Below are 26263 nucleotides of genomic sequence, written 5' to 3'. Positions count from 1 at the left end.
GCAAAAAAAATGAACTTGAAGAACAGTTTCAGTTCTGTCTTCACATAAAAAGAAGGCACACCTGCACATTTTTCTACCTACAAACTTGTCTTGCGAGTGCCTTGAAAGCAATGTGACCAACTGGCTGGGACATTCAGCACCACAGCATTTGGTGCTTACAGTAACACTGCAGCTGGCACATCACCCCAGCCCACCAGCACTGCTCTGCCCACTGCAGGCCTGCCTCAGCTCCTGAAGTGTTCCTTTCATTTAAAGCAACACACAGATCACTAGGAGGCTTCTTATTAAGATTTTAATGAAAACAGAGGCCCAGCTGTACAGACCCAGTCCACAAACCAATGCTCAAATGACAACCTTCATCCTGGGGCTCATATAAAACACCCCAGTTTTTAATGCCACACCCTCCCATCCTAGGGCACAGGAGCCTGGTGAAAATGGAATTGACAGTGTTCACAGTCAATCCTAGGGCACAGGAGCCTGGTGAAAATGGAATTGACAGTGTTCACAGTTTGTTTTCTGTTACTTGAAATCTTGTTTAAGTAGTTGCTTCATTTCTTACATAAAAAGATAACTCAAGAATTACAATAGAAAAGTGACAAACAAAGTACAGATTGAGTTTTTTGAGTTCACAGTAGTGTACTTCCTTATAAAACATTCTTTTGCAGGGCTGAAACAAACATCAGGTAAAATTCTTCAAAGTGCCCCAGGTACTTTGGCACCTTACATGTCATTCCCAGGGGAAAAAAAATTAAAGCACTTAAACAGTATAAGTCTCCTAAATAAAACAAAACAACATTGAAAACTTTCACAAGTGACACATTAGCCTAAGAGCAGCATGATTCCCTTCAGCAATTTCAATTAGTCCTAGTGCAGAGCAATCCAGAATTTCATAGCAAGTTAGTGTCAGGATAATGCAGTAATCTAATACTATCCTTACAAATCTACACAAATAAAATATTTTAACAATAAATGATAAAAATTTTAAAACCCCCAAACACCAAAACTGAACACCCCAAACTCAGATCAGCATATATTTATAATTAGTACTGATAACTAGTAATTGTTGTGTTGAAGATTCACAACGAAGGGAGTAAAATGTATTCCAGCATAAAAATCCTGCTCTGGAAAGGATTATTCTACATATTTTAGTTGTGCTTTTAACTCATTGGTAAGGTAAGTGGTCAGCACTACTAACACCTTCTCCTTGAGAGCAGCATTTGACATTACAAGAGCAATCAGCTGAGCAGCATCAGTCCAGTCTAAGTTCTTGACAATAGCCATGGCTTCAGTACAGAGCTTCTCCTTCTCAGCAGCAGGCAATTCCATTAAAACCTGAGGGACTGACTTGAACTGTCCAGAAGTCATCCATCCAAGCAATCCACCCACTGCTCCTCCTAGCAAAGACAGGGAATCATTAGTCTTTACCAGGTAATGTTGAAGCCTGGAATTCCATCCACAGCCTTCACCAACAATGTTCCCACCACAATTAGAAATCATGATAGAGTTGTGTATGTGTCTGCTTTAACTAGGTTTATAAAGAGTATTCAAAGCATCAAAAAGGATTTAAAAAGCTCTTTACATCCCCAGCAGTCATAAAGAAACCCTTTATACAATCAACACGAATAGCTTCAAGCTAGAAATCAGAAACAAAACACTCCCTGGGACACTCCCTGAGGGTAAGCTCTGCTGCTAAATAAAACCTTGCCCAAGGAAAACACCAGACCTGAGCAGTGTCATAATCTCTTACTAGATACTCCCAGAGTGGTCAAAGCTTTCTGGGTCTTTAGCAGTCACACACTGCAGTCCTACACACCTGAAGCCCAGCCCTGCAGGTTCTCAGAGACCAAACCCATCAGACACATCCAGGCTTTCATCTACCACGGGCACGCCCCACCCTCCCCAGGAGGACAAGACATGCTGGGGTGAGTGGAAGGCCCCAGGGTATCAGGATAACAGCAGAGGGGTGGATCTACATCTAGCTGATGTGCCTGTGGCTGCTGAGAAAGGAGCCCAGCAGCCCTGCAGGGCTGCCCTCCAGTAGCAGTGTGAGTGCAGTACAGCAATCCACAGGGCAGCACTGCCCAGAGCACACAGGGCCTGGGATGGACAGACAGATGGAATGAAGGAAGGAAGGAGAGAGAGAGAGAGAACCCTCCCAATGGAGAGGGGGCAGAACTGACCCTGCCACCAAAGCTGCCACCCCCAGAGACTGTTCCTAAAAAGTCACCTAGGCACTCACAGGGATGCAATTTTTCATTAGACAAAAACTCTTCCTTTGCAGCTTTTACTCAGTTAGCAATTTTTCCCAAGATAGCACAGAAATACTGAAAGCCTACGATGGCTGAATTCATCTTCAAGGGACTTTTATGAGAACATCAATAACTGATTTAGGGGCACTTAATGCAAAAGCTGCTAGAAGCATTGATGTCTAAGATTTAACCATCCTTTTGTTCCTAAGGCAAAGCACTTACCTACAGCGATTCCAGGAGGGCCTCCCAGCATCCCCCCCACAAATGCTGAGGCACCTGTCAGCATGGCTCCCCGGCCAGAATGGGTGACAGCAGCTTGCATGCCCTTCACCGTGGCAACGTGGCTGAGCAGCGCCATCACAGCATCAGCACGCACCGGCATGCCAGCGTCTCCAAACCCTGCACAAGATGGTAAAGTTACCTTTTGATCACTGCAACCGAGATGAAACCTAGCTGCTAAATGAACTGAGGGGGAAAAAATCCCTTGTGTTCAAGGACAAACACTGGAAAGAGTAAATGCTTTCACTTTTGATTCTCAGAAAACCGCCACGTGCAGTATGTGCTGAAGGTTATGGAAATGCCAATGAGATCACGTGTTAGAGCAGAAAAAAAAATGGGTTCATAACAAATTCAGAGAGTCTACAGAATCAAAGTCTTCAGTACATTGCTGTTGGCCTCTGCAATTCCCATGTGTGTTCAGCATCACACACAGCTCTGGGAAAAAGACAGAGCTTCCCTCTGCCACAGCTAGCAGATTATAATTGACTAATCTGTCAGGTATCTTCGCATTGTCCTAATTTTTACCACAAATCCATCAATTATTTTCACATATCAGTTCTCCTCCTGCTTGGCTACATGTTTAAACAGCTCCATGCTGATTTCTGAAGGCAGGAGGCTGTCTGTAGCAACTGAGAAGTGCCTGAGAAGTGCTGGAGGAGAGAGCTGGTACTGGGACATTGAGCGCTCAGGTGCTCTGGAGCCAGCAGAAAGGTAGGGCTGGATGGAAAAGGGAGTCAGGACTCAGAGCAGAGGTGCCCGGAGAGTCTCACAAAGGAGCAAGCAGAGACACAGGACCCCAGCTTGTGAAATGCTGTCACATGTCCTCAGCAAGGGACAGAGACCTGTCCCTCAGAACAAGCACTCTGAGACCAAAACTTCTCCACCTCATCCCCTTGCTGCTGCTCATAACAAATACTTCCCACTCTGCACACCAGCTGAGGAAAGGGCTTCCAGGGATAACGCAAAACAAACAAAAAAGTATTCAATGGGATTAAACATAAAATCACATATAGACATGTTGCAGAACTCTTGTTGTACATGGAATGTCAGCACTATAGAACAGATGAGCTTCTGGGGTTTTTTCAGACCCTAGAAAACCTCTTATCCCAGTGTGTGTGCAATACCATCTCAGCCCAAGCCAACATGTTTCAGAGTCCTTCCTGAATAGATCTCCTCAGTGCAAAGTGAAAGAGGAGTGGTAGCACACAATTTTTCATATTAAAAATTAACTCCTGCAACAGAGAAAGCTTTCTTTTGCACTAAAATGGCTGACTGCAAATCATCCAGGTCACTGCAGGATCCAAGCACTGCTGACACTGAAGAAAGCTCTGGCTTTTGGGAAGGGATCACATATGTTCCATAGCTGCAAAGAGGCACAGCAGAAAAACCATCAAACAGTTGATTTCTCTCACTACTGCAATCATCTTTGGGCCAGTCTCAAGGAAACATCCAAGTCCACCATTCTACCACTGTTGCTTTTGGCTTCTTGGCAGGCTGATGAGCCAGCAGCAGCTCAGAGTGGCAGAGGGTGCTGGTCAGTGGCAGCAGAGCCACACACTCTGCTCCCAGAGTTACAGATTATCTCATTCCATAGGGCTCAAGCTCCAAGTCATGAACAATGGCTGCTCTGCCTGTCCTAGAGCAGTGGGGGAAAACCCCAGAACATACAACTGGAACAGCTCCCACTGCCAGGCGTGGGAATGATGGGAAAAGAGACAATGAAGTGTTTGTTTTTAACTTTTCTAACCAAAGGTGAGCAGCTTTCTACTCAGAGTGCCATTCACAGCAGCCCCCAGCAGGCTGAAGTGCTGCAGGATTCACTCCCTCCTCTCAGACACTGAGTTGTGCTTGTGCTTCACCTCTGTGCCATGGCTCAGACTAACCCAACTGCTGAAAACAATGTGCATCTCCTCTCTGGGCTAAATTCAGTCCATGTCTCACAGGAAGCATTCAGGATGGAGGCTCTGCAGCACGGATGGGACAACCCAGGGCTCTCCCTGATGGTAAAATTATCAGCTTTGCTCCCTCAGTTTGAGGGAGCAAATTTCCTAAACTACAATTTCTTAAAGCAATCCAATTGAACCAGATGTGCAATGATGTTTTATGTGCAGACACGCCTGCAGCTGCAGCACCAGGTTCCAGCACTGGGTTGAAGTCAGCTGCCCAAAGTCCCCTGCACTGCCATTTTCCACAGGGGTGGCCCTGCGAGGTGTCCTCACAGTGACATGGCAAAGGGTACACAGTGCAAAGGTGACCAGCTACCCTTGGTTTCTCTGGATAAATAAAACACTCCTTAATGTCTAGCTTCAAAGTGCAGTTGACTTAAACCTAAAAAATAGGCAATAAGGAAAGTGGTAATCACACTGCTGCCTGGTGGTGTACGAATCCGTGGCAAGCAAATTTGGAACTCATTAATCAGCTTCAGGATAAAGCAGAAACTTACTGGGATTCCAGAAACTGAAAGCAGTTTTTCCCATACTAAATTACTGACCACATCACTCACCTCACAACTTCCCCAAAGGAAATTTCCATTTGCAAAGCTAACATTCATTTGGGCTTTTTTTGGCTTGACTGAACAAGGCTCTTGGCAGAGCAGAGGGGTCCTGCTTCTTTCTGGATGTGAGCATCACACTCAAAACTCTCCAAGACTTCACAAAGGAGCACCCATTTTCTCTAAACTCTTACAAATATTTCTATGATCTCTTGTCATATTCACTATAATTTAAGTTGTGCAGAGAACATTAGTGAACACAATACCTGAGGCACAGCACATACAAGGGTTTTTTTTTTTTAAACTGTATATAGAGAGTGGGAGCCACTGAAACATGAACCATGTCCTAACATGTAAAGTAATCCCAGATTCCTCCATTTGGCACACAGAATTAGGATTAGGAATTCCATTAAAAAATTCAGTTAAGAATCAAGATGATCAATCAGGCAATTTTCAGTGAGCAGGTATTTATTGAACCACACACCCCAGGCCATTAAAAGATATTTTGACAATACACTAACAAGTTGCAGCACAGACACCACAAAAGCATTTAACCTGCTATTAGGACAAGCAGCCCCTACCAAGAAAACCACTTAAATAACTGTCAGCAGCCAGCCAGCTCGCTCTGGAAATCAAGGAAAAGGCTTCTAAAGCTCTGCAGCTGCAAACCTCTAACACTTCACACACTGGTGAGGTTTGTGAGAAGTCAACTGCAAGAATGTGGAGCACAAAGTTGCATCTGACATCAACCTACTGATCAGAATCACAAACAAGCAGAACATGAAGATAGTCATGTTGCAGAATGCCACTGGTGCTACGAAGGATAAGGATCCTACCCCAGAACAGCACAGAAGGAGCTGTAAACTTTGTGTCTTAGAGGTACAATCACATGATAGCCAAAAACATTTATAAACTCTGATGGTGTAACTGACCTGTAACTTAATGTGCAATTGGATTCTAGCAACCAACTGTTCCCCACTGAATTCACCCAGACATTAGGAAACATCAGGATTGTAAAACACTAGATTTGGTCTAATGAAGGGATAGAAATGTCAACATCCATAAAGCTGTGTCCAGCTTTCAAAGGTGCTAAGTCCCCACAGCTCCTACTGACTTCACGTGATACTGAGAATCTGCAGCACCTAAAGAAAAAAACAAACCAAAGCGCTCCAGAGCATGAAGCTGCTGAGAATCCAAGCTTTGTTGTGCAATGTTTTTGTTCTATTGCAGTTTAATGGCTGCTTTCCTTGTGTCTTCGTGATCTTCCCAGAGATCCCAAGTCTTAGATTCTGTACTTCAGTTGATGCTCCCTCCCTCTCTTTCACCCCAAGGAGAGGGGAACAAAGGGAGTAATGCTCCTCCTCTCCCAGTCCAAAGGGAATGGTAAGATCATGTTCCAACATCTCAGCTTTGTACCTACAACCAGCGGGTTTTTTTATGAAGAAAAATGCTTTGGAAAGAATTAAAACAACAACATCATACCCAACTCACTGAAAATCCTGATAATACAAAGCACTGAAGAGGGTTCCCAGGTAACTCAACGGTGTGAGCCTCATTTCAGCTGTTCCCAGCTTAACATTCCCATCTCATCCCCCTACTTCCCCCTTCATCACAGGATGACTTCAGACAAGCAAAAGCCCTTCTATCCCTGTGCTCACTATCCCACTCAGAGAAAAATGAGCCTCCTCCCAGATGCCCACCCAGGAGACATTCCCACCAGCACCCAGCCTGCCCCACCATCGAGCTGTCTCCATGCAGCTTCTCATGGAGGGAACATCTCTGCCACGTGCACGTACACAGCACAAAATCCCACCCACGCAGCTCATTCCAAACCCACTGGGAAGACACAGACATAAGTCTTCTTACCTGTGCCTGTCCGTATCATGGTGGACACCATATAGTGGTGAACAAGAACGTGACAATTTCTTCCCTCTCAACTGTACAGCAACAGCTCTCTATGAACTGCAACCTTTTATAAGAGATATGAGAACAGATATGTGATATGTGTTTGGAGGAAAATCCAAACACAAGGCACTCAGACACTGAGACAGACTAAAGAACACAACTTCACAAACAACAGTGTGCAAGAAGACATCACCTGATTGACTCGACAGGCCAGAAGTCCATCAATTATTTCAATACCAGCTGGTGGACAGACAGGGACACAAGACACTCAGTCCATCTGCAAAGGAGGACTGTCTCACCACTGGTCCCTACACATCCTGTAAGCACGAGCAGCATCTGGCTCCTAAACCATCACTTTCTGAAAATCCTACCTTGAGAGCCTGGTCTAGTATTTGGAACCTGCAAAGCAGGTGGCCTGTCTGATATAAATAATGATTGGCATCAGCAGCCAGTAAATATACCAGTTTTGAACCTGCTCTGCATTTGCAATTTTCATTTATTTTGCTAAGAAAGGGTTTTCTCCTGCTTGGTGGCATAACAGTTAAAGTATGCTTACTGCCATTCTCACCTCAGCATTTGGTACTCTTCTTTCCTAACCATGAGAATTGACTGTACCTACAAATATTTACTGTAATAATATGTTACTGACTATATATTTACTCAGATTTCTTTTAGTTTCAATTATATGAGGATGTGGTAAGAAACTCTTCTATTTGCTAGACAACTTGAATTCAATTGAAATGCATAAAAGAGCACTTTAATATAGTTCTGTAAGAACTGAGGCCTTAAGAGCATTGCTCTTCTTCTGTGTATTTATCAAAGCATGTAATATAATCAAAGCACTTAATAGGTCTATTTAACACAAGAGGTAACAAATTCACTCATTAGATGAGCAGACTACTTGTAGGGACCTAGTAGCTGATTTTACAAGGTTCCTAGATACCTAAAATGCAGCTAAATATTCAGTGGGAATGATCTCATTCCACTGAAATAAAAGGAAATTTGGCACCTAACCTGTCTAGGCACTTAGGATATGCAGCTTACCTGGTCTGCTAAATTACAAAGCATCTTTGAAAGACTGGCCATAACTCCTTCTGCCCTTGAATTTTTATAGACCTATTCACTGTCCTTCTAATTACAGACTAAGAGTGATTCTTTCCCCCCATTTCCTGAACAGTTTTTCCATTTTGAAGGCTGTATTCAAACAAGATACAGGTTGCTTTCATCAGCTAGCTGATACTGAAGCAAATAATGAGACTTTCAGTTAAGAAAGAGGAAAGAGCTGACACTCAGAAACACAAATAGAGCTGTTCCCCTGTAGAGGTACTTAGCACAGCACACGGCAGTGATATCTTCAAAATCTGAACTAAGCCTGAAAATTAAGTATGTTTTCCCTGACTCATTGCAAAAACATAAAGCTTCATCTCATTAAAATGAATCAATATGTTCTGAATGCTTCAAAATTTATTAAAAATGTTATGACTAAAATAGGCTGAGCATAAAATGTAATTATAAATCCTTTGAAATACCCGAAATTTAATTACACTGTAGCTATTTCTTTATTCATTTTCCTGTTAATTTCAGGTTTACCGTTGCTGAAGCATTGCTCCAGCCGCACTGTGACTTGGAGAAATGAGGAATGAAGTGTTCATTCAAAACCCACCTAGACGCGCTCCGGTGCCACCTACTCGGGGTGGCCCTGCCTGGGCAGGAGGGTTGGGCCGGGTGATCTCAGAGCTCCCTTCCCACCATAATGACTCGGGGATTCTGTGCAGCGCAAGGGGCCTTCAGTGGGGCCTGAGGGTCTTTAGGGGCATTACCGCCGCACCGAGCCACGGCCCCAGCCCCGGGCCCGGCCGCAGGCGCTGGGGCGGCTCCCCCGGCGCTCCCCCCGCGGGCAGCGCGGCCCCGGCGGCCGCACCCGCGAACGGCGCGGGCCCGGGGCGCGGGGCCCTCACGGACAGAGCCAGCGCCGCGCTCCGCCGCACCACTCCTTCCTTCCTTCCTTCCTTCCTTCCTTCCCTCCTCCCCTCCGTCCCCCGCCTACCTGCGGCGGCAGCGCCCGGCTCTCCGCCGGCCGGGCCCCAAACAGCCGTGGCGCCGGAGGAGGGGCCCCGCGGAGCGCCCGGCCCGGGCGGCGGGACCCGCGCTCTCCGCCGCGGCCTCGGGCCCGCCCCGCCTCGCCTGCTCCGCCGCCGAGGGCCGAGTGCCGCCGCCGGGGCCGGAGCGCGGCCGGGAGCCGCCCGGGCGGACGCGGGCTCTGTGCCGGGCCCGGGGCAGGCGGCAGGGTGGTCAGAGCGATGGAGCGCCCCGCCTGCGAGGAAAGGCTGGGAGAGCTGGGATTGTTCCTCCCGGAGGAGCTTTGGGATGACCTCACTGCGGCCTTCAGTGCCTGAAGGGAACCTGGAGGAAAGATACGGCAAGGCTGTTTAGTAGAGCGTGTAGTGACAGGACAAGGGGGAATGGGTTCACACTGACAGAGAGCAGGTTTAGATTAGAGAGTAGTGTCAAGAAATTAATTCACGGTGCCAAAGGCTTATGTCCAAAAAGGAGACAGAGGAGTAAGCTCTGTAGCTTTATTTGAATAAAGGGAGAGGCCATGGAGCATTTCCTCTGGGGTCTCTAAGATTGCTAGAGGATGCAGCCTTCTTTCTATTCTAATTTCCCAGACCCATTTTCCCCTCTCTGTCTCCAGTAGCTGAAGTGCTTGAGAGGTACAGACTTCCCAAAGCACCTAATACAGAGCCTCTTCTAATGTGCATCCTGGTTTTCTTTCTGTAAGTCCAAGAATTTAGCATGGCCTTGTGTAAACTGCAGTCTGTGTCAATTAGTGGAATTCCTCTGGAATATTTGGTTCCTCTCATTGCTTCTTTCCCCTATCACTATCTGGCTTAATCTGCCAGCAGGTGCACAGTTTGTTTGTAAAGACATCTCCTTCTCATTGCTTTCATTAGGAAAAATTTATTGGATTGTGGTGAGGCATTGGAATAGGGAAGGAGAGGCATTGTGGTTGCCCCATCCTGGCAGTGTCCAAGGCCAGGTTGGGTGGGGCTTGGAGCAGCCTGGGATTGTGGAAGGTGTCCCTGCCCATGGCAGGGGGTTGGAACAAGATGTTCCTCAAGGTCTCCTTCTAAGCCAAACCATTCTATAATGCTATGATTGTAGAACATGCTTGTGGAACAGAACATCCCAGTCCCATCTGAGCTGGGATAAAGGAGGAGGAAAGAGGCTGCCTGCCACAGAACGGTGCCTGGCCCTACTCTGAGAATTTAGTCTCACAGTATTTTTGCATGCTTGTCATCCAGGTTTGTTTCAGCCACCAGCTTAGTAAAATGCAGTGTACTAGTCTGATAGAGCACCAGGAGCAATCAAACGAGCATTAAAACAGCTGTGTCACATATGGCTCCTGAAATACCACACTGGCTCCTAATACCACTACAGTCTTGGAAAAGTTCCTGTCAAATGTTGAAAATGCTGCCATTTCCTCAAGAATGGTTCAATAACAGAGGTTTTTTGCTTTGTAAACTAAGCCTTCATTATGATTTCATTTCTGATTTAAGATAAACCGTCTCCCGTCAGTTCCTTGTTCAGAAATCAAAAATGCAGGATGGGAAAATGAAGAAGAAATATAACTCATGGTTTTTGTCCCTTTCCTGCAGCTGCACTGGGGACTTCTTAACTTCCCCATGCTTTATATGATCACATAAAATAACTCTCTGTGTAACAACTCAAAATGTTACAGGTCTACTGATGCTCTTGATTTTTATGATTTGGACGTAAAACACAAATGTAATTCCTAAAACGAGCAAAGAACCTAAATGCCATGTACATTTTAAAAAGTAACACCCCAAATTCCAGCTGCAAGCAGCTTTCCAAAGGGCAAAATTAAAAGCAGTGAAATCTGCCAATCCTCAAAGGAGGGAATTTTTATCACCGTGCCAAACGGAATCATTACTTCACTACTCCAGTCAGAAATACACACGGGTCATTAGGGGCTACATCAGTGGGTATTTACTAGGCCTGTTTTTTAGCATGATGGAAATTGCTGAAATCAAAATGTAGGATACCTGTGTAGGGTATAGATCCTTTAACACTGTACATGCTGCTGCAATCGCACTACGGCCTTACGCAATTGCTGACTCAGCTGCAGCCAGCGGGAATCTGGTTTACAGGAATCTGGTTCTTTTACGGGAATCTGGTTCTTTATAGGAATCTGGTTTACAGGAATGTGATTCTTTATGGGAATCTGGTTCTATGAGGGAATCTGGTTCTTTGAAGGAATCTGGTTTACGGGAATGTGGTTCTATGAGGGAATCTGGTTCTTTACAGGAAATCTGGTTCTTTGAAGGAATCTGGTTTACATGAATGTGATTCTTTGAAGGAATCTGGTTCTTTGAGAGAATGTGGTTCTTTGAAGGAATCTGGTTTACGGGAATCTGGTTCTTTACAGGAATCTGGTTTACGGGAATCTGGTTCTTTACAGGAATCTGGTTCTTTATAGGAATCTGGTTTACAGGAATCTGGTTCTTTATGGGAATCTGGTTCTTTACAGGAAATCTGGTTCTTTGAAGGAATCTGGTTTACATGAATGTGGTTCTTTACGGGAATCTGGTTCTTTGAGGGAATCTGGTTGTTTACAGGAATCTGGTTCCTTGAGGGAATCTGGTTAATGGGAATTTGGTTCTTTCAGGCCATCTGGTTAACGGGAATCTGGTTCTTGCATGCGCTGGGTTAAGATACGATGGTGTCCGCGGTTGCCAGGCAGGATCTGATGGAGTCAGCCTGTTCCTCTCCCGGGTGAGCGCTCGCCGATGCCCATGTGTCAGCCCAGCTCTCACTCGCTGGGCTCGGGCAGGATCCCGGCGCTGGTTCGGTTTTTCCGCGCTCAGGTCCCGCTGCCCGGCGGCTCCATCTGGCGGCAGCCGCAGCTCGGGAGAGCCCGCAGCTCCTCTCACGGAGCTGGGGAAGCCGCAGCTCCGCGCCTGCCCCTCGGGAAGGGCCTCCTGAGCACACGCAGCGACAGCTTTGCTCCGGCTACAGACCTTCCTTTGCTTTTTAATTCTAGGAACTGGGGGAGTGAGAGCAGCTCAAGGCAGTCCTGCTGCACGTCCGATCCTGTCAATAATCTCACTGTATTCTCTATTTAGGGACCGGAACATCTCTCTTAGGAGGACAGGCTGAGGGAATCGGGCCTGCTCAGCCTAGAGAAGAGACCTCATCCCTGGCTGTCAGTGTCCAAAGGGAGGCGTCAGAGCATGGACCGGGCTCTCAGCAGTGGAACGAGAGGAACAGGCAGGAACTGATGCCCAGGAAGTTCCACCAGGACATGAGGGAAAACTTTCCTGTGCACTGACCAAGCACTGAACAGGCTGCCCACAGAGGGTGTGGGGTCTCCCTCACTGGGGACATTCCACATCAATCCTGGACACAATCCTGGACCGTGTGGTCTTGGCCCTGTTTGAACAGGGAGGTGGGGCCACTCTGTTCCCTTCCAACCTGACCCATTCTGTGATTCCCTCTTCACTGCAGTGAGCTGGGCTCTTAAATACTAGATGTCATTGCTTTTCCCCCATCCCTTTTATCAGCATTGATTCACTATTTCATTACCTGTATCAGGATCTTTTATCTATTTTTTCTCTTCAGGTTACTAGGATCTCCATGCTTTTAAAAATCAAGATAAAAGCCATACTTTTACCCCCAAAAATCCTCATTATGTGTCAAAAGCAGGCATCAGAAATCAACCACAGCAGTGGTGCACTTGCGTTCTGGTTTGAAGCCCTTGGCAGATTTCTGCCATACAGCAGAACCCAAAATGACTGCAAGCCCCTTCATTGTGTCCTCAGCCTCATGTTTGCACAGCTTTTGACATACTAAGAGATAGACCAAGGGGCACCACAAATGGTTTCAGCTGCAGAGGAGCTGTTGCTACCAAAACAATGATTCATTCTGGCTTTCAGCCTGTCCTTTAGTACATCTTGGGAAAATCCTCATCAGAAGCAGGCTTAGTCTGGAGAAACTGTCCAGAGACACCTGATGCAATTATCTGAAATAGGTATTACCTTCACAGGAAACCCTGACAGATATTTTTATTCCAAGGTGAAACACTTTATGTTGTTCCACAGAAAAAAGGTTGTTTCTCTACATTTTATTCCATGCTAGAGAATCCCAGAGAAAACATGATGATTAGGCAATCGTTTGTGACAAAATTAGTTTCATGATTTCATCTAGTTGAACCTTTTTTTTTTCCCTTTGAATCTTGAAATTTTTTACAGTGGCAGGACAAATAACCATTCCAAACTTGATGCCTGAAGTAATACTGATCTGTTTGTCTAAGTTTGCAAAGCACCTAAAAATACTCCAAAGGTTTTCCTTTAGTGTCAATGCATTGCTTGGATATGGGTGAGGATGGTTTAATTTAATGTTAGATCAAAGCAAAGAGGAAAGAGGAAAAAGGAAGAAATGTCACGTGTTCTCCAGAACATGTGCTGGGAGTGGGCCACAGAGAAGAAAGGGGATGGAGAATGTAACAAAGCAAGTTTGTAATCACATCCCAGTTTAGGAGGGTATGAGATTCCTGTTGTTTCCCCCTCAAAGGTTGGAAAATCCTGTGCTGCAGTGATGAAGAGCTGCTTTGCTTATCCCTGGCTCTGATATCTCAGGCTCCAGAGAACTTCCATCTCTCCCTAGGTACTGTAATACCCTCGTATGTGTGCTCTTACAGGGTCACAGCAATCACAGCAGCTGTTCTGGAAGAGTCTGCCACTTCTGCTTCATATTACAGCGATCATTTGAACCTTCCCTTCTTGACAACAACAGTTTTATAACTTCTGAGCTCCTCAGATTGTACTCAGGATTGCCAGGAGAATCGTGAGCCTTCAAACAAGGATCAAACAAGGCACAACTGTTTCAAAAAAGAAAATGAATATGGAAGTAATGCTACAGCATTTAAATCCTTAAGCAGAGCTCCTTAGTAAGGGAAATCTGCAACTGCAGAATGGCTTTTTAAAAGGAGCGAGAAAAGGCAGTATTTCTAAAAGCAGGAACATAACTCCAGTTGTCACCTATTAACACTCTTTACCCCTGAGCTGGAAGGTGTAATTAATACATTGAAATGACCAAATCACTGCAGGAAGACACACTAGCAGGTTACTGAGATCCACTACAAGCAAAGCATATGCTTGATGGCAAATCTTTTCCCCATTTCTACACTAGATATTCATCGGGGTCTGACTTCTAATTGAATGCAAATAAAGAATAACAGGTTTTTGCATATGAAGTGAAGCTATAGAACATCTGCCTCTTCACAGCCTTTCAATGTACCTTATGTGATATTAAGCAAAGAAGAGGTTTGCCTCATCAGCTTGTAAGAAATGGTGAATTTGAAGAACAGTGTGACACAACTAAATCATTCCACTGCTGCTGAAAAAGGTGTCTCTTTGATCTCCCCGTGTACTCCTAGGTGATAAAATGCCAAGTTGGGCAAAATCAGTTTCAATGCCAGAAAGATGGACTACTGGTGCAGAAGGTCACAAAACACTATTAATTGCCTTATATCATCTCAGTCTTGAAAGATGATCCAAAAATATAGGCTGGTGCTTTGGAACAGAGCACACATTGCTAGCTAGCATTAACCAAGCAAGCTGTTAAAGGCACTTTAAGCATGCTCTTACCTGCAAATGGAATAACCTGTCTCCTGCTCTTTTAGCCTCTTTTACAGTAGTCATTTATGCTGGTTTTTTACTTCCTCAGCAACCTAATTCACTAATTGTGTTTACGTGGTATAGTCATTTTGTGACCTTTTCAGAAAAAAGCTACAGCAATCTGAATGTAAAAGTCAGTGTCCTGAAATCAGCTTACATGTTTATAGGTTGTAACGTGGACGAACACTGATGTGGAAATAAAAACCTGGTTAAAAAATAGCTACACAAAATACCAGAGAGGAACTAGAAAGATTCCCGGAGAGGAGCTAGAAAAAAATCCCCATCTCCTACAGCCACTCTGTTGTAGAGTGTGCCTAAAATAGTGCACCTGAGCTTTTGTCAAAACTCCAATTAAAGGACATACATAAAGCAGACAAACATCAAAATCAGACCTAAAATGCCGATTGTACATTCAGTTAAGGAACAAAACACTTGAGTATCAATGATGAATGACATTTGCAGGTGTCTGGAATAACATCAGCAATACATTTCCTTGCTTGGTACTATTCAGTGGTGTGAGAGGTGCACTGCTGCTTCTGGAGTCTGAGGACAGTAATGTGTGCAGTTCTGGCCCCCAACACACATTACTTTGGAGACATGCTTTGGGCTTTGTAAGCCCAAAGAAGCTGGTTTCAGTCCCACCAGAGCCAAGGGTCCTTGGCTGACTTCACTTCCAACCTTACACCCACTCCAGAGGCGCTGAATGAGAGGCCCAGTTTTCCAAAGGAACACAGAATCATTCTCTCCAGCATTCCTGGATTTGAGTTCTGATCATGTGGCAGGCAGGAGGGGAAGCTGGGCAGTAGAGTGAAAGAGGCCAGCTTGTACAGAGTATTGTCGCAATACGACACGAAAAGATGACATGGACACTGCTGCTCTCCAGGTGAATAAAAAAGAGGGACCTTTATTTTCTGACTCCAACATTTATAGTTTTCTAAAAGTGACAGTGGATTGGAGGGTGACAGTGCCACCTCTCCAATGACACTGGACAGACAAGAGTCTATCAATTCTCTCCTCCTCCATGAAAGAATGCAAAACATAAGTTATTTACAGAATTGTGTGTGAGAAAGTTTGTTACAAGAATGCAAACATCAGAAGGCTTAGCAAAGTCTTAGAAAATCAGGGTGACAGAGTATCTTACCTGACTTTCTTTTATTGTGCTAAGTTGGAGGCAAAAAGATGAAAAGGTGAATTTGAATCACTCTCTACAATGATGGACCAGATTTGAAGCTTCCAGAAGTCACTGCAAATGCTCAAATGAGTTAAAATGGGATCAGACTCCCAGTTTAGCAGATTTCAATACTGTCTTCTGGGTCATCCCTCAGTGTCACATGCAAGCACAAAGGTGTCACCCTTTGGGATCACATAATGCCTGTGTGGCTGTGGCGGGGTTCTCTGAAGAACTAAGCTAAATGAAGAGTAGGGCATTGTTTATATAACATTTATATTGTCTTCTAACATGAGCTAGACTTTGGAAACAAAATGTACTGGAAACTTTGCAAATTACAAAGGGACCTTTTGTTGGCTTTCTGCAGCCCTAATCTTGGGAGCCACTTCGTTAAAAATGTCACAAATGACCATGTCAGGAGTAAAATTATGTGCATGCAAAACCAGTAAAGGGCATAATTTGTAAAGAACAGCTAATGCTGAATGGCTTTATGGACAACAGTGTGTGCAGACACAGTCACGAGATGCAAACACCGCTGGAGGAGAGGGCACTGCCCAGGCAGGTGACTGAATGCTAGAAAGGGAAAGAACTGGGCAGCTCTTTCTCTACAATAAGTTCCAGGGAATTCTTTATTCTTCCCTAAACAGATGAGCATTAAGTTTTCAAAGTCTGTTGGAAGGACTCACAGCAGGATGTGCCAATTCAATCAATACCATGGAAGAATAAAAGGCCAAGACTTTGCTGCAGTTAGAATAAACAACTGTCCTAAATTTCTGACAAACAGGAGCTGTGTCTCTTTGGTAGTATTTGAGATGTACATAAAATGTTCTTAGGGTACACATCCACAGCCAGCATCATTGCATCACTGCTCTTTTTTTTCAGCTGATACTCCCATCATGCCTCAGAGGTGACGAAAGGAAATCCTGAGTCCAAAGCTGAGAACGGGGTCTCATGAAAACAAGAAATTATGCAATCTACTGAAGAGATTTTCTTCAGAAAGATCACAGGTCTCGTGCTTTAGTCATGGCCTCTGCCAGCAGGTTCACTGCAAGCTAAGTGATTTCTTTCACGTAAGCTGCTCACGACGACTACAGAAACCTCCAGGATTACAGTGCACAAACAATGGGAGAAAAGCTGCTTCAAATAATACACCCAGACAATGGAGTTGCCATTATGGTAGCAATGCAAAATATAGACAGGGATTTAAATGAAACGGGTGGTATCTGTATACTTTGGAGGGCTCACGTGTGCCAAATTTGGCAGCATGAGTCTTCATACTGCTTGTTGCTCCACCCCTTGAACAATGAGGCTAAACCCCATATGTGCAGGAGTTGGTAGAGCACAAGCAGTTTTGCTAATCATGCTGCATGCAAAAGCAAAAAGACAAAGGAAACTAGTAATGCTTAGACTAGCATTGGGGAAATAATTAAGCATGAATGAAATATTATATGTGGATTTGAAATGAATGTTCTCGGAAACAATTGTGCTGTTTCAGTTGTGCTGCTTCCCCCCCTAAGTTTCACAAAGTAATTTGCATGTCATTTAAATAAATACCATAAATTATTGCAAACTTTTTGTTTTTATTTACATAAAACAAAATACTAATTTCCATTATTGTTTGGATTACCTGACAAGAGTGAAATGCAGAGGTCTGAGAGGAAACCTGTCTCTCCCTAAAGTATTACAGATTTCTCATGCATGAGAGAACCAGAAAGCAGGACCCCATATTCAGCTTTGCCTGACATAGACAAGGAATGCTCTGTACATGAAACAGAGATATGGGATCAGATCTTCCAGCTGAGCCAAGCTGGAGCTCATACTCCTTTCACTTTCTTTCAGTGTCATCCACACGTCACCTATTTGATTTCACCTCTGATAAATATTTGCCTTCCTTCTTGACTACTTACTTACACTTCTTTGTCAGATTCCTTCTCAAAACCTGCTTTCTCCTCTCACCCCATCACAGGGTCAACAGCAGCCAATTCAGAACCCTTGACAGTCTCTGTGTTTAGACAAATCAGAGGAAAATAAATGACTGAAATACAGAAATCCAGGAAAAATGGAGTGGACGATAACCTAAAAAGCTAGGAAGGTGCACACAACTCTGCAGCATGATATGGAGCCTGATGGCCACTCAAAACTAAATACAGGTACCACCACCTGAAAAACCAAGTGACCTAACATCCTGCAAAAGGAGGAATTTAATACATAGTATAATTTTTAATGTTCTGGCTATAAGAGACTAAATGATCATTCGCGCTTCTGACCTATGAAATCTGCCTGCAGGTTTCCTCCACAATGCTTTTATTTATATCTAGTTGCTCTCTCCAGTCTGAAAGGGAACCCAAGAGATATTTCTCACTCTTCTCACATAACCTTGGGCTGCTTTTCCCCATGTTGTTAAACATGTCAGACATTATAGATTGCAAGCCAGATGAACTCATTATACAGATGTTCTTTGCACAGAGGACTAGCCTGTAGTATCAGTTTCTAAGGCTGTTTTTTGCTTTATAAACCCTCTTCTTATTTTGGATACAAAGGCATTTAGGCATTTACTTTCCTGGATTTGCTTATTGGAGCCCTAAGATGTGCTTCACCACAAAGGAAATAAAATTGACTGGGTGTAACTTCATGATTTCCAGATATCACTAGGGTGTGCTGTAGATCATGAAATTTCAGTAAAGCACCATTAGCAGGGAAAAATCTAGCTGCTATAATAAATATTTTAAATTAATTACAAACACAGAAGCAGCTCTCAACTGACTTGAATTCCTCTTAAAACAACATACACACTCAAGAGAGGTAATGTAACATCTAAACAATTTAAAACATTTTTGTACACAGGCTTGGTCAGCACTCCAGCAGAAAAGTAGAGTCAGGCAGATAATCACACACCTAAACTGCATGTAAGTAACTAAAATTCAAGCATGCAGTCTAGTGGGAATTGAAAAAATGAGACTGGAACCAATATCCATAACAAACCAGGTAACAAGCAATAACACTCTGGAAAACTTTCTTTAAAAAAAAAAAAAAGGAAGAAAAAAGTCTGTATAAGTCACTAAAACTCACAAAGGTAGTAGAGAGTGAGGGGAGGAATTGTAGGTATTTACACAAATTACTTTATATAAACAATGGTGCTGAGATTTCCAGTGAGGATAACAGTAGGACTGAACCAAACCCATCACAGGAGACTGCACCTCTTGGGTGTCAGCTCTTAGTAACTGAGGAGGAGGCTGCAGCTTTGGGAGGAAGGAAAGCATCAGCTCCCAGCTCCGGGCTTCCAGCCCCTGCAGGAGCTGGGCACCCTTGTTACAAACACACCCAGCAGCTGCTCAGCACCTGGGACAAAGCACCTTCCTACTCTTGCACCTCTTAGCCTAGGAGAGAAACACCCTGGCACCCCATCCTTCAGCACCCACCAGCTCCCAGTGCAGGCATGGAGGGGTGGTGGGATCCTGAACCCAGCACAGTGAGGATGCTGAATCAGAAGAGTTTTTAAGCACAGCTAACTTCAAGCACATATTTACACCAAAACACACAGACTCAAATGCACATTTAAAAAGAAGCACCTATTAAAACAATAACAAAAACTTTACGGGTTTACTGCTGAGACCTCAGCTGTCAAGATATATCCAGAATGCCATGGTTGGTGGTAACAGCAAACAATTATCAAGGGATGCTCCCAAGCTCCATGAACTGAGTTTGGTAGTCTTACACCATGAACCACATATTCATTATTATAACAAATTGTATTGCTATTTGTAGCATCTAGGGAACCCCAATCAGGGCTCTATTGTGTGACAGACTGTACAAGCACAGAAAAATAGGATGGCTTTTATAATGAGTACATCACAAGCCCCACTACCATAATTAACATTGATTAGCATCGATGCAAACAGCATGGGAAGACAAAGATTGAGCCAGTTTGGAGGCTGAGGTACTCTCTCACCCCTTAAGGTGCTCCTTTGGTTCCCAACTGCAGAACAGAGGGGAGGCTGTTTCAGTGGGGAAGGCTGCAGTCCCCAGCACTCCCAGGAGCACATTCTAGGACAGGGCATATAAAGAGGCATCTTTGTCACTTACAAATCCATTTTCTATCACAGGAAAAACCACATGGCAGCACCACCATCAATTCTGGGAAAAAAAGGATGGTTGGCAACATCTGATCTACTCCATGTACTAGAAAAGACCCCCAAAAGCCAAGTTCACTTAAAATGAAATCTCAAAAGAGTGGCCTTAATGGACATGGGATGTGTGGCTGCATGTAATAAACTTCCTGCAAAAACCAGCCCTTGCTAGATCTGTAACTATCACATGCATCTCCTCATCCCAGGTCCATGGCATTTTCCCAGACTTGCCTTGGATACTAATGCAGTTTTTCTTTTTTAACTGTAGGAAAGAGTTGACAGATCTGTAATGTCAGCAAAAATTGATAGTGTGAAATCATAGGGTTGAATATGTTGATTGTGTTAATGAAATTATCTTCACTAACGAAACAAGATTCCAGACCCAGAACCTTCCTATGAACTCTTCTCTCTCCCAAAATGTTTCTACACTTCTTTTACTGCATAACCTAACAAAATCCAGACACCTGGAATTCTACTCCCACATTCAGCACCATGGAAAACATATCCACAGAAAATATATTCCCACTAGAAATTTTCTTCAGTTCCCCATGCCATAACCTAACCTGCAGTCTGCTGTCTCTTCAGACTTACTGCTTGTTTCAAGAATTCTCATGTGCAATAAACTGAGTATGTATGTAAATATTTGCAGGACTAAACTGTAGCCACAATTTCAAATGCAATCAGGATATGTTGTGCTCAGTTGTAGTTAGGGTCCAGTGTTTTGCTATTTTTTGCTGTTCTGGTGAAGTTTCTTAATTTGTTTTTCTTCTAAGCTACTTCCTACAATTTCACTCAGAGGGAAATGAAACATAATTCTATAAAGCCTAAAAATAAACCCAGATCTGCTAAAAAATTCATCATTTCACTCCCAGGCTTCCACCAGCTGGGCTTGTCTGCTTTAGGTTTGACACCCCTGAGAGCTACAAGCATGACTTACAAAGATGAGCAAGTTTACATGAGAATGATGAAAATATCCATTTTTTTAATCTTTGCTTTGCCAAAATACCATCCGGGGCATTTATTACTTGAAGACATTTATTTTTGGCAATTTCTCACTCCCTTTTCATACTGTACTTACATTATTTGCAAATTTGGAGAGGTAATACCCAAATCCATATTCTGCTTTACGTGTGCTTCTTTCAGGCTTGCTCATTACATTCGTTAAACTATTTAATTCTCAAGGATCTACTAGAGATACAGTGAAGACCCCCTGAACACCAGTTAAGAATAAACCTGTAATGAGAATAAATTACACATGCATATCAATTGATACAAGTCCTGCACGGAGTGAGACCTTTCTACATAAACATCTGCTGCAAAATTAAATCTGATACATTAATAAAAGCCCTCCCCACCCAACCCAAACAATGGATGTGTAACAGTTACTCGATCAGTTAAAAGAATAAACCTTTTAAATAAATAAATTTGCGCTTCACCAATTTGTGTCACTGCGGTACTTAAGGCGAAACCTTTTAAAGGAATAGATTTACTGTGCACACAGATCTCCACTGGGTATGTGTAATTATGCTAAGGAAAGGCATTACTTTTAAAGTGGATGAATGGCTGATACTTTTTGATTTACTGCTAGAAACAGAAAAATGGTAATGGCATGAAATAAGCATTTGCAAAACCGTTTTGGCAGACGGAAAATGTTTGATTTACCTAGGGCATCTATCAGGTTCTATATTTTAGATCAAAGTAGATAAATGGAAAGGCAAATGGATATTTGGAAAAAAATCTACTGCTTTTCTGTCAGCTCTGCAAGTAAGTTAAATGTTTGAATGAGGAAAAAGCCCAAGGCTCTTTGGATGGAAGGAAACCATGATTCATCACTGCTCTGGCAACTACAGCTTTCTGTATTTACCTGAAAAGGTGACATGGAAGTCATTGTCACTTTCTCATTCTAGGCTTGATTCTGAGAGGTGATTTTAAAGGCAGCTGGCAGAACTCAGCATCTCCACCTGACACTTGAAGTAGACAATGCATACCCTGGGTTATATTTTCATCTCAACTCCACATTTTTTATTTTCCTTTTTGGTTTGAATTCTCGTTGGTGAAGAAATTATGTTCTAGTTAAGACACACAGATGCAAAATCAAAAGCTACTGCCTTCTGAGATCCTTCTGAAATCTGTGCCATAGGAAAGCACCCTGAAGGCAGGGTAAGGCTGACTACACAATTACCTGTAACAAGTCAGGAGGCTGAAGAACCCAAAAAATCAGCTTCTTCCTACGGCAGAATTCTTCCTAGAGGTTCCCAGCAAAAAGCATGATTTCTGATTGTGCTATGATCCTGTTCTGAACTCTTCTTACACTGAAATGCATCCCCAGGAGCTGTGTGGTAGAAGCACTGTGTCCAATCCTCAAAGCAGCACCAGCCCAGTGGTACATGTGCTGCACAGATGGTCTGAACACGCAGAGTTAATCCAAAATGTTTGGGTCACATCCAATTTGTTGTGCTTGTGGAAATCCACAGGAGGGCACATGCACAGGACCCCCAGCCACATCAGATGCAGTGGGAGTGTGCACACCACGTGCAGGGCACTTCCAGGGAGTGTCAGGTTTGCTCTACAGGCACGGTAGGATTTGCTCCTGTGCTGGGATTACTTGACATCTGGAAATCCTGACAAACACATAATCCTTGCACATAACCTCTTGACAAAAAGTCTGGGAAGGACATATCTGGAGAAATTCAGCGTGTGTCCCTCTCCTGCTCCGTCAGGAAATGATGGAGAGTGGGGTATGGCCTCTCCAGCTCTCTCCAGAGCATTATGAACATGAGCAGCAAATCCATCAGCTACTTCTGCATGCATTTATTCTGTGAAAGGGCTGACCAGCTCTTGAAAGGCCAAAGAGCAATCAAAACTCGTATCTTTTGCCCAGACAGGTAAAAAGCCAGCAGGGCTTATAATTACACAGGGAGTTGGCTGCTCTCTAGGATGCAAAATGAACAGATATCTGGTCCTGCTGACTTACATGGCCTGTATTTTTAACTCAGTAGCTTACTCTTGACCACTGAAATACTGGAACAGGTTACCCAGAGAGGTTGTGGAAACACCATCCTTGCATTCAAAACCTAACAAGATCCTGAGCAACCTGTTCAGTGGAGCAAACAACCTGTTCACTGAGCAACACTCAGTGGACTGTGCTTTGGGTCAGACTGGGTCTGGTGGGTCAGACTAGGTGCTCCTTCCAATGTCCACCGTTCTGGAATTCTGTGGTGAAGAACTCTCAGTTTTGTAGATGCGCTTCCCTTCTAAAAAGCAGCTGATTGATCCTACCTCTGTTTTAAGCCATAGCTATCACTGTGGACAGAGTTCAAATATGCTCTATTTGTGGAGTAGGCCAAATCCTCTGCAGAAATCAACCAAAAATGACCAAAAAATATCAAGTTTCACCAACAGGAGACCAAGATGCAGGATGCTGGCCCTCTGCTTTGTTTTAATACTGCTAAACAGCCCCTGTACAAAGGGTTTTACAGGCACAGCTCCACAGATGAGCAGAAAGCCAACATATCTTCACACCAGGCTCAGCAAGCAGCACCCAGACCTTTTGTGCCCTTCAATCTCCTCTCCTCTCTCCCCAAGATCATCTTTAGTGATGTCTCTCTGAAGTAACAATCCCCCTATATAGACTTTCACATACATAAACTCCTAAAATTGAGACTCATGACTGTAAGGCCACCAAAGGCAGGATGCTTATACACCCATAAGCCAATGTACCTCTGCGAGCTGAAGATTTGTGCACACCCAGGGCTAGCTGGAAATTTTACACTTTGTCTGTAGAAAAAGCTTCCATGCAAGGAATAAAATAAGTCTTAAAATATTGAGCCAGAAGTAAGGCCAGATCATATTTTTCCTCCTGTAATAAATCACCACTATATGTATATATTAAATCCAATCCCTTGATGTGTCCAGTTTCAGTAATAAAAACTTAGTGAGCAGGGCAAAAGTTATTGGGTAGAGATCAATATTCTTGCTTGTTGTCCTTGATTGGCAATAATGTGATGCTTTCTCCTTGACTGTAAGAGGTGCTTTTGTGATTTGGGAGCATAAAGAAATTCTGTACTTGACAGATTTATGCAGTAGGAATACGCTAATGTCCTTTGACCCGCTTAAGAATAAATATGACCTACCAAATTGTCATTTTTATGGGTATTTACAACTGAGGCACTTTGTAAACCTTAGAACTAATATTTCCCAAAGGAAATCTGTGCTCTCGAATCTTGATAAATTATTGAAAAATACAAGCCACTACCAGCCCTACAAATTTTCTCTTCTCTCTCTCCTATATTTGGTTACATAGTAGTTGTCAAAGCAGACTGGACCACTGATCTATTTCACCAGGTATGCTGTTGCAGCCATGGTTAGTGATTCAGAGGAATCCTATAGCATTTTTGGCTATTTGATAAAGGTAGTGCAAAAAAAAAAAAATCCTAAAACTTGAAGGCTTTCAGTGCATGACTGAAATATTAGTTATAGAATTCTTTAAACTCTCAAATTACTGTTAGAAGAGTATTACAAACTATAATTTCCACAGCCCAAATGCCACCAGCTGCATTTGCTCTCATAAACGCTTCAGCTGATAAACAAATAACACAAAGAGTAGAATAAACCAGCCCAATTCACCCAGATGCCTGTGCTCACAGCCTTATGGGTGTAGTGCAGACATCCCTTAAATTTAATAATTGTTGCTAACCAACATCCCTAACTCCTTAACTCTGGAGGCCAAGTGACCACAAGCCTTCACTTAATTGCTGTATCTCAGCTCCACTTCACCTCACCTCCACACCCACTTGCCACACAAATTTTTTCACCACATTTATACTGTCCCTGCCCTCAAAGGTTTCAGAAAAGACAAACTAATTTTCCACAGAGATGGGAACTAGTGAGCTGAGGCCCTCTGCCCTTCAGAATCCTCTTCTGAAGAGGAGGATGACAGCACATGACTCTCTCAATAGCTTGGTCTTAAGGAAAAAGAAGTTTTTGACACAAAACTGAATAGTAACAGTGTCATCCATACCAGAATTATGAAAGCTATTTCCTTTTATCCTCATTTGCCATCTGAAAACTGGCAAAGAGTCAGCACCGCTCAGGACAGTATCTAAGACATGAGACTTACAAAAGCTTCTTGTTCCACCTCTTGGTTACATCCCTGCACAACAGTACAGAAGCTCTCAAAGACTTTGAACACACCAGATTCTGAGTAAAGCACCATGACGTGGCACTCTGCTCTTCTTTCACTCCATTTCTAAGGGCAGCTGCTTTTCTCTTTTTCTTTGCGCATCTGTGGACAACAAAATCTTCTCTCTCACAAGAATGTCTTCATTAAGTCAGTTTCTGCCTTCAGCTTATTCTTGTGCATACCATAATCTGTGTATATGCACAAGAAAGGCTCGAGAAGCAGACTGAAAAAACAGGAAGCTGGAATAAACAATGAGGCAGGAACTGTGGGAAACTTAAGCATCTTTTCTTGCCCTTATTGTGCTGCCTTCCTTTTCATTTTTGTTTACTGCTGAATTTAGGATTCCTCCTACATTTGTATGAAACATGATTGCAATGTTCTCTGTTTTGTGACCTCTTTCTGAAGCAATGTGACATGGCACATCTAACATATTGACCAGGCACAAAGTCAAACAATTCTGAGTTCAACTACTATCCCGAATACTTGGTTTCATATCAGATTTGCCAAATTTAGATGTATATTGTTTTTTACCCTTAATGATGTTCACTGAGTAATAAAAAGGTCCTAAATACCCACCAATTCATCAGCTCCTACTCTGTACACAATATTCCATCTCCCTTTGCACAGGTGGTAGGACAGGGGGAGAAATTGCATTTTAATACACAAAACACCCAGTAACCCATGCACCAGACAGCATCTGTCCCATGCACGAATGTCCCTCATTCATTCATCACTCATTTTTAAAGGAGGGATATCCTTTTAAAAAAGAATTTATAAAACACTAACGTTTGCTGGCTGACACTGAATTTACTTCATGAAACAACAAAAATTTGAGTGACAGGAAAGAGAGGAGTTAAACATAGATAGAGAGTAGTAGTTTCAGCCCAAATCAGCAAAATCCCTTTTTAGCACCTTGAAAAATACCTATTTAAGATGATCAATTTTTTTAATCAAGATAATTACCCTCATACATCTTTTCCTATCCTTAAGTGTTTAACAAGAAACATCTTAGGCTCTCCTTAGCTCCACTACTTCTAAAGCTTCTAACGGTAAGCAAAGAATCAAAAGAATCAGATTATGTCGTGAATTGCAACCCTTTTACCTTCTGTGAAAGCCTTCCTGTTTGCATTGCAGAAAGACTTTTTTCCACCTTTAATTTTCT

At 43.3% G+C, this 26263-nt stretch overlaps 1 protein-coding gene and 1 long non-coding RNA gene across 4 annotated transcripts; one reads left to right on the top strand and one right to left on the bottom strand.

Moving 5' to 3' along the window:
• Positions 1 to 278: 278 nt before the first annotated feature.
• Positions 279 to 9126, bottom strand: C11H19orf12 (chromosome 11 C19orf12 homolog). Of its 2 annotated transcripts, none has more exons than XM_038148069.1 (4): positions 8972 to 9126; positions 6886 to 6988; positions 2472 to 2648; positions 279 to 1394 (listed from the first exon to the last, which is right to left on the bottom strand). In XM_038148069.1, the coding sequence occupies exons 2-4, from the start codon at positions 6914 to 6916 to the stop codon at positions 1132 to 1134; spliced, it is 471 nt and encodes a 156-aa protein (XP_038003997.1). In that variant the 5' UTR covers positions 6917 to 6988; positions 8972 to 9126; the 3' UTR covers positions 279 to 1131. The 2 variants fall into 2 exon arrangements, with proteins under 2 accessions (XP_038003997.1, XP_038003998.1); XM_038148070.1 differs by lacking the exon at positions 8972 to 9126 and adding an exon at positions 8588 to 8858.
• Positions 9127 to 9446: 320 nt separating this feature from the next.
• LOC119705517 lies at positions 9447 to 21246 on the top strand. Of its 2 annotated transcripts, XR_005258257.1 has the most exons (4): positions 9447 to 10229; positions 11615 to 11721; positions 12072 to 13791; positions 16675 to 21246. It is a non-coding gene; the product is annotated as an uncharacterized LOC119705517 (long non-coding RNA). The 2 variants fall into 2 exon arrangements; XR_005258256.1 differs by lacking the exon at positions 16675 to 21246 and having other exon boundaries at positions 12072 to 14911.
• The last annotated feature ends 5017 nt before the right edge of the window (positions 21247 to 26263 follow it).

The sequence above is a fragment of the Motacilla alba genome, chromosome 11, assembly GCF_015832195.1.
Source record: "Motacilla alba alba isolate MOTALB_02 chromosome 11, Motacilla_alba_V1.0_pri, whole genome shotgun sequence".
NCBI lineage: Eukaryota > Metazoa > Chordata > Aves > Passeriformes > Motacillidae > Motacilla > Motacilla alba.
Note: the sequence above shows the minus strand (reverse complement) of the source record. Positions and strands in the feature narration are given on the sequence as shown.

Coding starts and splice junctions, on each gene's coding strand:
- C11H19orf12 (XM_038148069.1), bottom strand. CDS start 6,916: ATGGTGTCCACCATGATACGGACAGGCACAG. Junction 2,649..6,885: donor CATGATACGGACAGGCACAG/GTAAGAAGACTT, acceptor CATCTTGTGCAG/GGTTTGGAGACGCTGGCATG. Junction 1,395..2,471: donor CCCTCCTGGAATCGCTGTAG/GTAAGTGCTTTG, acceptor TGTCTTTGCTAG/GAGGAGCAGTGGGTGGATTG.